Genomic DNA, 15,013 nt, shown 5'->3' with positions numbered 1-15,013 from the left:
GATGCTCAAAAATCTATGAAAAATTTACATGAATACTAATTTACGTAGAGGAGAACCTCATCAGAAATCACACAATGTTTTATTAAGGCACCCCCTCCTCATTTCTCCAGGAAAAAAGAAGCTGACATATGTCATCGGGCTTAAATGAACAATAACTGTCCACATGTCTTTAGAAGAACATCAAAAATAACGTGCAGTCTACCCCACTGGTCAGATGGAAAACATTAGCTCAAGAAGTCTGAAAAGAAGCTTACAAAAGATCAGCCAGGTGTGGTGGTGCATGCCTATAACCCCAGCACTTGGAAGACTGACGCAAGAGAATCGTTTTGAGTCTGAGACCGGCCTGGGCTACATAAGTGAGCTCAAGGCCAGCCTGAACTGTATACTGAGACCTTGTCTCAAAAAAACAAAAAAAAAAAAAAAAAAAAAGCTTATAAAAGATCTTGTTAGCTTGTCACAATTAATTCAATTAATTCAGAACTGTTCCAACTAACAGCATATTAAATGCTTAACAGAACACATGTCACCATTATGGAAATATATTAGTAATATAAAAGTCTCACGTGCTCACAGGTGGAGCTTCTGGGAGGTGGCTGAATCAAAGGTATAAACACTAAGATTAAAGATGCCTCACCCCTGGTGTGGGTGGCACCACCCAAAAGGTGGACAGCCTGGAAGAGGGAAAGGGAAAGAAGGCAAGCTTGCTGCTTCTGCTGCTGCTGCTTGGCTGTCTCCTTTCTTGCCATGAAGTGTTTCTCCTCTGCGATGCCCCTCTAAAATGCCACCCCAGCTTGGAGTCAGCAAACTATGGACTCACACCACTATAAATATGAGCCAAAATAAAAGCTTCCTACTTGAACTTTGGGTATGGGATATTTTGTACCAGCAACAAGAAAAGTAACTGTGACACCGACTTCTTACCAGATTTGCTTAACCCACCCTTTCAACCTCTTCCTGTGGGGCTGTAGACCTATCATTTTAGCTTTTTTCTTTTTCAGTTGTGTTTGCATTGTTAGTATGACCTTTTAATTCAGTTTCTTAATAGGAGTCTTTTTTTGAGGCCTAATTTAGTTAAAATATATTATTTGCATAATATATTTAAGAAAGCCTTTGAAACAAATAGTAAGTAGAATATGAAAATTTATGAAAAGAATAAACCCAACAATAGACAGTTGTGAATGGGGGATCAGAACATTATTAACTGAAGCATTTTTCTTGTCAAAGAAGAGAAATATTATTTAACAGAAAATGACTCAGGAGCCAGGCATGGTGGTACACGCCTGGGAAGACGATCGCCATGAGTTCGAGGCCAGCCTGGGCTACATAGTGAGGTGAAGGCCAGCCTAAACTGCATAGCCAGACACTGTCTCAAAAAGAGAAAAAAAAAATGACTCAGAACTGACACAAATGTTAGAATCAGCAAATCCAGATATTAAAACAATTATAACTGTATACTGCATGTTTAAAAAGACAATGGTACAAAAAAAGAACAAAATTAAATTTCTAGAGACAAAAATGGCAATGTCTGAGATGAAATTACACAGCGTGGGATCAATGGCAGACTGGACACTGGAGAAGACAACAGTGAATGTGAGGACACAGCAACAGAAACGAGCCAAAAGGAAACAGGACATGAGGGGGAAGCTGTGATGGCAGCAAGATGGCTAAAAAGAGGTGCCTGGCCAATGTCCCTCCACAAGAAAGAATCAAACAAAGAAAAAACTGTTACTACGCTGGCATATTTGAGTGTAGCTGGAATCTGGCAGAGGTCACAGAGCACAGAGACCCATGACAGACTTGGAAAGGAACTATGTAGAGTATCTACCATTCTCTCTCCAGTTTAGAACATCCTAAGCCAGTGGTGGCAAACCTATGGCTCGCGTGTCATCTGTTTTCCTTTTAAAACAAAGATGTTAATGTATGAGCTGCTCCTTCTAAACTAAAACCTCAGTACTTGGGGTTTAATCGCAGTGTCGGCACTTTGTGATGAACAAGTAGGCTTTGGGTTGCAGTCTGGGCATTGGTCTCTAAAAGGTTTGCCATCACTGCCCTAAGCCACGGATTTCATGCACTGGGGAAAGGTTAAGTAGCAGGCTCCAGGCAGTACCCACTAATGCCATGGAACCTTAAGTATTGCTGTTGGAGAAGACTGCAGCCCTTGCAGGTCCTTTAAGACCAGTTTGGGGAGTTGCTATGGAATCCACACCACTGCAATGTCCCAGAGAAAGAGCCCAGCCCATGTTGTGCTCTCCCTGCTGTAAGGCTCCTGCGAGGCAGAACCAGTTTGAGAACATGGCCACCCAGAGTTTCTCACAATTTGTTATATGATTTGTAAAATACTGAAAGAGGGCAGGCTTTACCTCAGTGGCACAGTGCCTGCTTGGCAAGCATGAGGTTGAGTTTGATTCCCAGTACAAAAAAAAAACCCAAAAACTAGAAGAGTTCAAAGCTTCCAATACAAAGAAATAACAAATGAAACTGCAATTTGACCATTACACAATATATACTTCTACTGAATTACCACACTTTACCCCTATATATATATATATATATATATAAAATTATGTGCCAATTTCATTAACAAAAAGAAAGAGACAGCATCAATGATCTGTGGGGCAATTCTAAGCAGCGTAGAAAAAGCGAGAAAGCAAAGGGGAGCAAACTTTGTATTTGAAAAGATAATGGCCAAACCTTTTCAATTTTGATGTAAAAGATTAATCCACAGTTGAAAGCAGCTCAATGACCCCCAAACATAGATCCAAAAAGGAAAGTAAATTAAGGGGCATCTTCAAATTGCTCAAAGATATATTTGTTTTTGTTTAGTCTTTTTGAAACAGGGTCTCGCTATGCAGTTCAGGCTGGCCTTGAGCTCATGTAGCCCAGGCTGGCCTCGAATTCACAAAGATCCTCCTCATCAGCCTCCGAGTGCTGGGATTATAGGCGGGTGGCACTATGCCTGGGCTCAAAGAAGTACTTAAACTTTTATATCAACATATAATACAACAAGCATTGTTAATTTCCTACCACTTTGTTGTAACTCTGTATTGTCTGTACTGTTCTGCTATTCTGTAAAAGTTGTCCGTCAATGTTTTCCTTCTTTTATTTTTAAAATTAAGAAAAGAAAGAAAGAAAAACATCCCACAGAATCTGTGGCACTTACAGGAAACTTTACATAGTATTAAATGCCATACTGGGGGGAAAAAAAGATCTTAAATCAATGACTAGAGCTTCCAAACTAAGAGATCAGCAAGAACAGATTGGCTAGGAGTAGAGCTCAGTAGAAGAGCGTGTACTTAACACAGTTAAAACCCTGAGTTCAATCTATACTATCACATGAAAGAAAAAGCACAAAATGGAAGACAAAAGTTAATTATTAGAAAACAGAAAAAAAAAATTTCAGATAGTACCGCCAAAAGCTCATTTTATAATAAAAACAACAAACAAAAATAAATTTCTAGCCAAACCCAATCAAGAAAAAGATGAGAAGTGACATTAAAAGAATAATAAATATCATTTATAGACTGTGCAGTGGTTAAAAGAATGATTAAAAGAATGTTAGAAAAAAATGATGCCAAGAAATTTAACAATTTAAATACAATGGACAATTTCCTTAAAAGATTAAAAGCTACCAGAATTGAGTAAAAAAGAAATACATCATGAAGAAAACATCAAATACACATAAAAAAGGAATCAAACCCTATTAGTATGAAAAATCAACAAAATAAGGCATTAATGGAGAAAATAGGGCCAGGGACATAGCTCAGTGACACAAGCACCTGCCTGGCAAGCGCAAGGTCCTGAATTCAATTCCTGGTGCCAAAAAAAGTAATGGAGAAAATAAAAAATAAAAACTGTTTAAGAATACAAATAGCAAAATAGCAGAAGGCTTACTGATAATCATGCTAAATGTAAATAAACTCTCCTATAAAGGAAAAATTGCCAAAATAAAAAATACTAAATATACCTATCTGCAAGAGACTTCAGATCTAGAGATTCATAGGGTTCAGGGCTGGGGATACTGCTCAGCAGCACAAGCACCTGCCTGGCAAGCGCGAGGTGCCGAGTTTGATTCCCGGTACCAAAAAAAAAAAAAAAACACAAAAGATTCATAGGGTTGAAAATAAAAAGAGAAGAAAAAAATGTTTCATATGAATAGTAACTGAAAAAGAAAGGCGTGATTATACTAGTATCAAATAAAATGGACTTTAAGTTAAAAACTGATACAGCAACAATATCAAATAAAATGGACTTTAAGTTAAAAACTGATATGGCAATAAACAAGGACAAAATATGTTGATGAAAGGTCAATTTATCCGTGGTGGCATATGCCTGTAATCCCAGCACCTGGGAGGCTGAGGCAAGTGGATCATCGCAGGTTGGAGGCCAGCCTGGGCTACAAAGTGAGTTCAAGACCAGCCTGAACTGCATAGCAAAACCCTGTCTCAAAAAGACTAAAAAAAAAAAAGTTAAAGAAATGAAAGGTCAATTTATTAAGAAGACAAACAATTATGTATGCACTGCAAATAGAGCCTCAATACACAGGAAGTAAACCCTGATAGAACTGACAGGAAAAATTGTATCACAATAATAACTGGAGATTTTAATGTAACATTCCCAATAATGAATAGAGCAACAAGATAAACTAACAAGAGGGAAAAACAATTTGAATGATACCACAAAACAATTAGACCAAACAGAATAGTCCATCCAACAACAAATGTTCTCCAGTGTGTATGGAACATTCTCCAGGATATGATGGCTATAAAAGGCTTAACTTTCCAGACTGAAATCATACAAAACACTATTCTTAAGGTAAATGATATGAAACCAGAAATTAATGACAGAAGGAAAACTGGAAAATTTACAAGTGGACATTAAAAGGAATCTTTTTAAATAACCATAGATCAAGTAAGTCATAGGAAAAATTGGAGACAAATGAAAGCGCAACAGCAAAAAAATCTTAAATCAGTAACTTCACTACACTTTGAATAACTAGAAGAGCAAATTAAGTGCAAAACTAGCAAGACAAAATAATAAAGATTAGAACAAAATAAAACAGAAAATACAACAGAAAACTGAAGACCAAAGGTTTTTTTTTTTTTTTTTTGTCTTTTTGAAACAGGGTCTCACTGTGAAGTTCAGAGTGGCCTTGAGCTCACTTTGTAGCCCAGACTGGTCTCAAACTCACAATCCTCCTGCCTCAGCCTCCCAAATGCTGGGATTACAGGCATGTACCACCAGGCCCAGATAAAAGTTTTTTTTTTTTTTTCATTCAACAAAACCAACAAACCTGTAAACTACATTGACTTCAAAAAAGAGAAAGAGAAGACTAAAATTACAAAAATCAGTTAAGAAAAGCCAGGCCATTTCTGAGTATACCTTATCTGAAACAGATGGGACCAAAAATATTTCCTATTTTGAAGTTCTCTGAATTTTAGAATATTTGCATAGATTTTGGGATCACACTGGCCCTCAAAAAGTTTCAGACTTTGGATCATTTCAGATTTTGGATTTTTGGATTAGGAAGGCTCAAACTATTATTAATGATTTTACAGAAAAAAGAATTATACAACAGTGTTGAGCAACTGTACTCCAACAAATTAGATAATCAAAATGATTAGAAACAATTTGCCAAAATTGACTCATGAAGAAACAGAGTGTTTGAATAAACTTATAACTAGTAAAGAGAGAAAATCAGTAATCAATCCAGTTTATTTCCACAATGTGAAATGGTTGGACATTTTAAAAATTCACAAAACTGGGCGTGGTGGCGCATGCCTGTAATCTCAGCACTGAGGAGGCTGAGGCAGGTGGATCGTTGCAAGTTCAAGGCCTGCCTGGGCTACAAAGCCTGAACCGTATAGTGAGACCCTCAAAAAAAAAAAAAAAAAAAAAACTCAAAAAAAAAAAAAAAAGAAAAGAAAATACACCCTGTTGAAAAATTAACAAGACTTGAATACACTTCACACACAAAAAATAGACATTGGAAATAACAAATAACTTAAAAATGCTCAACATCATTAGTCATTAGAGAAATGCAAATAAATGATACCAACTGCTATAGCTTGTGTCAAGATGGCCCCCCAGAGCTTCATGCAGTCTCAGACGTGGCTTTTCAGAGGTTGCTAGCTCTAGGGTTTGTGATGCTGGAATTGATTTCATGGTGTGATGCTAGGATTAAGGCTGTCCCACCCTGGGTACTTACTACCTGTCCTACAAGTGGGTAGCCTGGATAGGACATAATGAACAGAAAGAGGGTGACTACTTGTCACTTGCTGCTTGGTACTTTGCTGCTTTGCTGCCTTCTGTTCTCATAAACTATTTCTCCTCTGCCTTGGAGCCAAAAAACTATGGACTGAAATCTCTACAAACTGTGAGTCAAATAAACCTTTCCTCCTCTAACTTTAGGTGCTACGTATTTTGTCTCAGCAATGAGAAAAGTAAGTAGGATACCAATCCACAACTATTCAGCTTGGTTAGCATTCAAAAGGCTTCTCATACTAATTATAATTGAGGAACACAGATGAACAGAAATTCTCATATGCTCTTAGTGACGATGTAAAATGATATAACCACTTTATAAAAATACGGCCAAACTGCTTTCCAAAACTAGATATAAATTTACCATGATTCAGCAATCTCACTACTTCCTATGTACTACAAAGAAAAATTTATATTTATACAAAATCCTGTGTATTTATAGTATAAATCCTGTTTACATTAAATCTATTCATAATCACCAAAAAAAAAATAAATAAATAACACATGTCCTGCAACTAGTGAATGGATAAACCAACTGTGGTACAGCCACACAACGGAATTCAATTCAGCAATAAAAAGTAACAAATGACTCAGCCCAAGTAAAAGAAATCAGTTTGAAAAGTTTACATACTATGACTCCATTTATATGATATTCTCAAAAAGACAAAATTATGCCACATGTCTGTAATCCCAGCTATTATGGAAGTTACAAGAGGATTATAAACTTAAGGTCAGTCTGGAAAATTTTAGCAAGATCCTGCCTCAAAATTTCAAAAAAAAAAGAGAAAGGGCTAGGATTACAGCTCAGTGTCAAAGCTTTTTTCTAGCATGCACAAGGCATTGGGTTCAACACCCACCACCACAAAAGAAACTACAGAGTCCATTATCAGTGAGTGCCAGGGGCTGGAGGCAAGAGAAAGTGTGAGTACAAAGGGATACCACCAGGTAGTGTTTTGGAATGATGGAACAGTTTGGTATTCTGACTACAGTGTCAATTACATGATTATAAGCATGTTTTAGTTAATTATATTAAAATTTAAAGAACTGTCTACCCAAAAAAAGCCTCAATTTTTAAATGTATGATAATTTGAAGTAATACTTCTATCAACTCACAAGCCATGAACATAACAGGTCAGAAATATTAACTGAAAAATTATCAGGGACTATATATTGTAAAACTCTTTTTAATTTAAGATTTACTTTCTTGCAAGTCCAAGACTGATCCTGCAAAACTGTTCCCTAGGATTTCAAAGTAATGAGTTCTTTTATTCAGAAATGTACTTGACTGTTACTTCAGATAAGCGCTGTATTTTACGTCTCGTTAGCCAAGGGAGATGAGCATCCTGGGAGTTTTATCAAAGTGCAAAGTCACCTCTTCCCCCACTGCTGTGCAGACAGATAGAGCACTTCCTGGAAAAGTGGTTTGTTTTCCTTGGCTCCATCCTCCCACCTTAGAATCAAACCAGGTGTAAGTCAGCTCCTGCCCTTATCTGAAGGAACCCCTTTGCTTTTTTCAAATGAGGGATTTAGGTTTTATATCTCCATAGTGCCTCAGCTTCAAGAGGCCTATCTGGCTTAGTGTGAGCTCTGTCTACAGTTAAAGGACTCCTTTCCCTACTTCTTCCCACATACAACATGGTTAAACTCCCCTGCTTTGGCAGCAACTCCACCTACTTTGTGGCTTGGAGTTTTAGCAGTCTTCTAGTTTAGGAAACTATTGGGTTTGCTGTTTTAGATTTTTCTCTCTCTGCTGTTTGTTGTTTTAGCTAACTGCCACAAAACAAAATGCCAATTTTACAATACCATTATGAAACACAAAATGCAAGAATTATCTTAAAAGTTTTTTATGCAAGACAGTAATTTATTTTACTGCTGGACATGGTGGCGCACGGCTGTAATCCCAGCACTCGGGAAGTTGAGGCAGGAGAATTGTGAGTTCAAGACCAGCCTGGGCTACAAAGTGAGTCACGGTCAGCCTAACAGCATAGCAAGACTGTCTCAAAAAAACCAAAAAAAATCTATTTTACTGAAAAATAATTGATATACTCTCCTTATTATTTTACTATGAGTTAAAAATTTTTTACACAACACTAATTTTCACAAGGCCACTAGCAATTGTGCTACTTGTTTCTATTTTTGTGTGTATTGATTTTAATGGGAGAGAGAATGTAATCTGATGCCCAGATTTTTGGAGGGGGAGAGAGAAGGAATCAAACGCAGGATCTTGTGCTTGCCAGGCAGGTGCTGTGCCCCTAAGCTACAACCCCAGCCCTTAGTATCTTTTACATCTAGGTGGGCCAGGGATATAGCTCGTGACTGCAGGTGCGAGGTCATAGGTCCGATTCCTGGTACCACCAAAAACAAAAAAGATACTCAAAAGCCAGGTGTGGTGGTGCACGCTGGTCATCCTAGCACTTGGGAGCCTGAGGCAGGAGGATCGCTATGAGTTCAAGCCAGCCTGGGCTACAAAGTAAGTTCAAGGCCAGCCTGAGCTACTGAGATCCTGCCTCAAAAAGACCAAAAAAAAAGAAAGCATTTAAAAAAATTATTTGACAACAAGCCAATCATTATTACCTATTGCAGGTAAGACTTACCATTAAATGGTAAAACCAGCACAGTAAGAACCAGGATATCTACATAGTCTCAAGTTTTTTCCATGGTTCATGCTTGTAATCCCTGCACTTGGGAGGTTGAGGCAGGAAGATTGCTGAGTTCAAGGCCAGCCTGCACTACCATAGCAAGACCCTGTCTCAAAAAAAAATCTTTCCATAAGAAATCTCCTACTAAGGGAAAAACAATAACTTTACAGAAGAGAAACCTGTCTCAAAAAAAAAATTTTTCCCTAAGAAATCTCCTACTAAGGGAAAAACAATAACTTTACAGAAGAGAAACCTGGTATGTATCACCTTAAATGATCAAACTCCATCAACAGTATTGGGACAAATACATGCCATGTACCTTGACATATGAAGCACTTAAAATGGAATTCCTTGCGGCTGGGGATTTAGCTCAGTGGCACAGCGCCTGCCTGGCAAGCAGGAGGTCGTGAGTTTGATTCCCAGTACCAGAAAAAAAAAAAAAAAGAAATGGAATTCCTGCCAAAAATATACACCAGAATATAACCACGGAAACACACTGGACAAGCACAAACTGAGGGACAACAGAAATCACTGCCTGTGTTCTTAAAACTGTCAAGGTCATAAAAGATAGAAGAGCTACTAACATTAAAAGAGACTGAAGAGAATGTCAAATCAACTTTTTTTTTTGTCTTTTTCAGATAGGGTCTCATCTCACTCAGCAGTTCAGGCTGGCCTTAAGCTCCCTTTGTAGCCCAGGCTGGCCTTGAACCTGCAGGGATCCTCCTGAGTGCTGCGATTACAAGTGAGTGCTGTGATTACAAGCTCACAAGCGTGCACCACGACGTCTGGCCACCGACAACTCAATTTAACATTGGACTGTAGGCAAGATTCTAATCCAGAAAGTTTTCTTTCATTACACAGACTACAAATGGAATAATTGGCAAAATCTGTCTCTAGAATTATATCTATGTTTAAGAAATACAAATTAAATCATTTAGATGTTAAAGACATCATTTCTACAATTTATTCTCAACCTTTTTTTAATTCTCAACTTATTAAAAAAGAATACTGGACATATATGTAGAAAAAAGTGATAAAGCAAATATAACAGAAAGTAACATTGGGGAAATGTGGGTAATATATATGGATTCTCTGCTATTTTTACAACTTATCTTTAAGTCTAAAATTATTATTTTTTAATACCGGGAATCAAACTCAGAACCTTGCACTTGCCAGGCAGGCACTTGTGCCACTGAGCTATATCCCTGGCTAAAATTTTTTTTTTTTTTTTTTTATTTTAAGGATAAAAGGAGGGAAACATTAACAGACATACAACATTTTACAACATATCACAAGCACAATACAGACAATACAGAGTTACAAACAAAGTGGTAGGGAATTAACAATGGTGGTTGTATTACATATTGATATCTTCAAAGTGGCTTCTCATGAAAACAGATATAGACATGCAATACTGGTCAACCAAAGACTCATTGACAGTTTCTTTCAGCATAGAAACAGCAGATAGAAGAACAACCATGTTAAAATTATTTCAATAAATAAAAACAATGACAATTAAGATAAATTTTTTATTTTTCCTAATTATCACTGCAATCTTTCTCAGCAAATCATGAAATTTTAGAATTGGTATAAAAGTGTATTATCTTTATACAAATATACAAATGAAGACAATAAAATCACATGATTTGCTCAAGTATCACACTTCTTTCGAGTCAGAGCCTAGAGGACTATCCAGGTCTAATTCCACTCACCTTTACCTTTCAACTATTCCAAAATGTCTTTCAATACCTTTACACTGTCTTCTACTCTTAAAACATGTGATACCAAGATATTTACCCCTTCTCATATATTTTAACATGCTACAATAAGCACTTCCAAAATATCAAAATTTTATTTAAAAAAAATCATCTGGGCATCACTGTTACTACTAGTAATCTTTTTGTTTTTTAATTGTAATAGGACTGAACTCAGGGTATTCAAACTAAGCAACATTCCCAAATATATGTATGTATATGTTTTTTTGGGTTTTTTTTGGAGACAGGGTCTCCCTAAGTCCCTAGATTCAATCTTGCCACTTTCTTGCTTCAGCTTCTAAGAGCTGAGAATACAGGTGTGCATCACTATACCCAGCTTTGGTAATCTTTAATAACTAATATGAATAAATATTAGAGATCTGAATACCAGTCAAATACTACACCAAACATTAAAAAGACAAAATTAACTATTAATTTTGTAGTACTATTAGGTCCACAATGGTAGAAACCAAGTTTGTATTATTAATGATTACCAAAAAAAAAAAATTACAGCCTCACCACTTAGGACAGTGCCTAAATAAATACTGAAATTACTGTTACACACTACAAAATAAAAGACAGGAGTGAGGTGTATGTGGAATTTATATCAGTGGGATCACTAAAGAACCACAAGTTAAACAGTAAGGAAACTGTCTTTTTCGGGGTGAAATCCAGAAAGACAGTACGATTTTAATAAGACATGGAAGCAGTGGGATGGTGACAGGAAGGTAATGGGATTTTGACCCAACAGCCCAAAGGCAAGAAAATACATGGTATTTCTACTCAATTTTTAAACATAGGCTTACCTATCGTCGCTGCCAGTTCTGGATCAAAAGTATCATCTGTGAACCTCAAGAGCAGGCTAAAGGAGAGAAAAGGACCAGGGAGTTAACATTTATTTCTAATCCTACCATAAATGTGCTCATGATTGCAACTATTTGTCATGAACTATCAGACATAGGTAAGAAAAGCTGATGAGGCCTGCTCCCAGGAACACTGCCTCAGTGCACATTTCTACAGAGGAACTACAGTATTAGAAAGACAATTTAAAAGTCTGAAGGTCAAAACAGTTTACTGTAAATGTATATGCACCTCATACTTCTCAGCTACAAAAAGGTAGGATTTTGTTAACATTATTTTAAAAAATCAATATTATGCCTTCTGAGAAAATAGAAGCAACACGTCATGTTTTAATTGATACACATGACAGTGGAAATACAGTCTTAGAAGGCAACACAGTCACTCTGAAAAACAAAAACCCGCTGCATAATCCATTCTGCATTCAAGTAAAAACAGAAAGGCATAAAAGCATAACATCTTGTAACAAGTAGTACCACTATTACTTAAGTGGAAAGAAAAGGTACAGTAAACAAAGTGGGTAGAAAGATCAGTAACAGCCACAGCAGATGTTTTCTGGCAAGTGCTAGGCAGGGCAAAAAAAACAAGTAGGCAAGTGGAAGCTAATGCAGGCTTTTAAAGAATGGAATGACAAGATCTGTTTTGTTTTCAACAGTTAATGCCAGAAAAAATGGAGGAAAAAAGTCAACAAAAGCCACGGTTACGGTGAGAGGGAAGTAAGGACTAAATCTTGCAAATGTCTAACTGGAAAGGAGTGAAAGCAAAAGACACCAGATTACGAGGACACTCTAAGATGTTTCCCCTCGCCCCATCATTTTACATAATACAAAGCAAAAGTGTTTGAGTCTCTTCAAAACATGAAATCTAAGCTTTTGATAAAGCCCTGTATTTACAAAATTAATCAGAATTATTAATTCTTTAGTATTTAACTTTTTAGGTTGTCCTACTGATCTACTCACATTAATAAAATAGCTATCAGATTTCTGAATTAGAGACACTTTCATGAATATTTCTATAGGTTGTAATTAGTGCTGCTAGAGATACTTTTGGCCACACAGTATAGAGCAAAACATAACAGCCTCCTGATAGTTCCCAAACCCATTAACATTAAATAATTGTATTTAAAGGATTAACTCTCCCTTTCTTGGTTTTCTTTTCTTTTGTTTGTCCTTAAGGTAGGCACCATAGGATCAAAGTAAAACAGAAGAATCAAATTCTAGATTTTTCTTCACACCATGACTATAACTTTTTTACTTACCAACATGAGTTAGGCGATAAGACTGTTAATGACAATAAAATTTTTCCTCTTCTTGTGCAATACAACTACCCATAATTTAAGAATAGAATATATCTATACTTGGCCACCACAGAAAATATTACAAAACCATAGGTGAACATAACTGTGTGCAGTAATATTAATAACAATATCATAACGCAAGTAATGTTTTTTACTATTACTTATTAAGTACATAACAGTGTGCTTGATACTGAGCCAGGGAGTCTTCTTCAGTACTACTCTGTCAGAAAAGACAGGGAATTGGTATGGTGTGAGGCAACAAATTTTAATATAAGCTCTGAGTACAAGTCATACTTAGCCAAGGGTACACTGTTAGACCAAAATGTATTCAAAATTGTATATATGCATTTCTCTAGACAATGTCTGTTTCTTTATTAGATTCTGAAGGAAATTCAGAACTCCAAAATGATTATGAACCTTATCTTTAATACGGTATATTTAAGCTTTCATACTTTCCAAGTTAAAGGAGAACAATACATAACTGAGAAGTAACTACCAATATACCACTTAGATAAAACCAAACATATAATAGAGTGCGAGGCTGGGCATGGTGGTGGCACATGGCTGTAATCCCAGCACTCAGGAGGCTGAGGCAGGAGGATCGCTGAGAGTTCAAGGCCACCTGGGCTACAAAGTGACTTCAAGAGCCAGCCTGCACTGCATAATGAAACACTGTCTCAAAAGAGCAAAAAGCAAAAAAAAAAAAAAAAAAAAAAGAGTGGGGTTATAACCAATTGTATTTCTCAATTTAAAAACAAATTCACCTAAAAGAATGGGACTGAAAGGTGTACATTAGGGATTGAAATTTAGATAATAAAAGGTTTCTATATTCCCTTCCCAGTGTTCCATTTTTACCCCACCAGGCCTAGCTACCAAGTCAGATTGCCTTGGACGGGTTTCTGTTAAACCCCTCAGTCTTCCAATGAATGCTAGAGTGTTTAAGTATCACACACAAGGTTACACAAGGGACAGCGCTGGTTTCATAATCCCGATCTCCTAGCTACTATCACAAACTCCTTACACTCTAGCATTATGAGATAAACTGGAAAGAAATCTACCAATTTGGATTAAGAGACCCCTTGTTGTGCAGTAATCCCTCCATAACACAACTGTCATCTTACTGCCTCTAGCTCTGTAAGGAAATAAACTACTGGTTAGAACGACCCATTAAGATTGTATCTATACTCCAGAGGCTGAGGCAGGAGGATTGTTGAGTTGGAGACCAGCCAGGGCTACAAAGTGAGTTCAAGGGCAGCCTGAACTGCACAGCGAGACCCTGTCTCAAAAAAGGAAGAAAGGAAAAAAAAATTTAAAAAAAGATGGCACCTATGACAAATATTTTTGTTGTCCTTTTTTTTGTTTTTTTTCCGGTACAGGGAATCCAACTCACGACCTCGCGCTCGCCAGGCCGGCGCTGTGCCGCTGAGCTAAATCCCCAGCCACCTACCTTGTCTTAAAAAGAGTAAGTTTCTACTTTAGTGGGTCATTTATTCTCTTCTCCACAAAGATAAATCTTCAAAGTTGTCTTCCATAGCATATTACATATCCTAAGAGTGTATATCTAACTAGAAAAACAAGAATTATCTACCTTTCAACAAGAAAGGGAAATGCAAGAAAGATACAATCCTTTCTTCAAAGACAGCTAAATTTTTGCAGTGATCAGTTCACAACTGAACATTAAGCATGGAGAAAAGTTTAACGCAGATTAGGCCCAAATAAAATTGGGCTGGGCGCGGTGACACACCAGGAGGCTGAGACAGAAAGACTGCCGCCAAGTTCGGGAAAAGCCTGGGCTACAAAGTGGGTTCAAGGGTAGCCTAAACTGCATACCGAGACGCTGTCTCAAAAAGACAAAGAAAAAAAAAGTCAGACGGCAAGGGTGACTTCACCTGGAGAACTTTGTTCAAAGACCTGGAGGAAATCACAAGCGTCTGGCACCACTCGCTAGTTCCGTGTCTCACCTAACACGCAGCTCTAACTACTGCCAGTACCGTTTCCCCGCGGAGAGGGTCGAGGAAGTCAGTACCAGCGTGCCTTTACCTCCCTGTGATGTGGCAGAACGACGGGGAAAGGCTTCGCTTTCAAACGTGGTCGTCCGCGGAAGCGCCGGCGCGGCTCGGCGCGGTCTCGGAAACGAGCGCTCACCGCCGCCCGAGCAGACACCGAGGCGGACCCCGGCCGGGCCCGCACAGGCCAGGCGCGAC

General features: G+C 37.6%; 1 protein-coding gene across 1 annotated transcript in view; it reads right to left on the bottom strand.

Annotated features, from left to right (window-relative positions):
- Positions 1–11,516, bottom strand: part of Rab18 (RAB18, member RAS oncogene family) — a gene marked incomplete at its 5' end in the record, with an annotated part of 31,647 nt that extends 20,131 nt beyond the window's left edge. The window contains 1 exon segment of the mRNA XM_013521463.1: positions 11,461–11,516. Coding sequence (XP_013376917.1) covers positions 11,461–11,516 — 56 coding nt within the window.
- Between the last annotated feature and the right edge of the window lie 3,497 nt (positions 11,517–15,013).

The sequence above is a fragment of the Chinchilla lanigera genome, unplaced genomic scaffold (genome assembly GCF_000276665.1).
Source record: "Chinchilla lanigera isolate Chin_1 unplaced genomic scaffold, ChiLan1.0 scaffold00061, whole genome shotgun sequence".
NCBI classification, from domain to species: Eukaryota; Metazoa; Chordata; class Mammalia; order Rodentia; family Chinchillidae; genus Chinchilla; species Chinchilla lanigera.
Note: the sequence above shows the minus strand (reverse complement) of the source record. Positions and strands in the feature narration are given on the sequence as shown.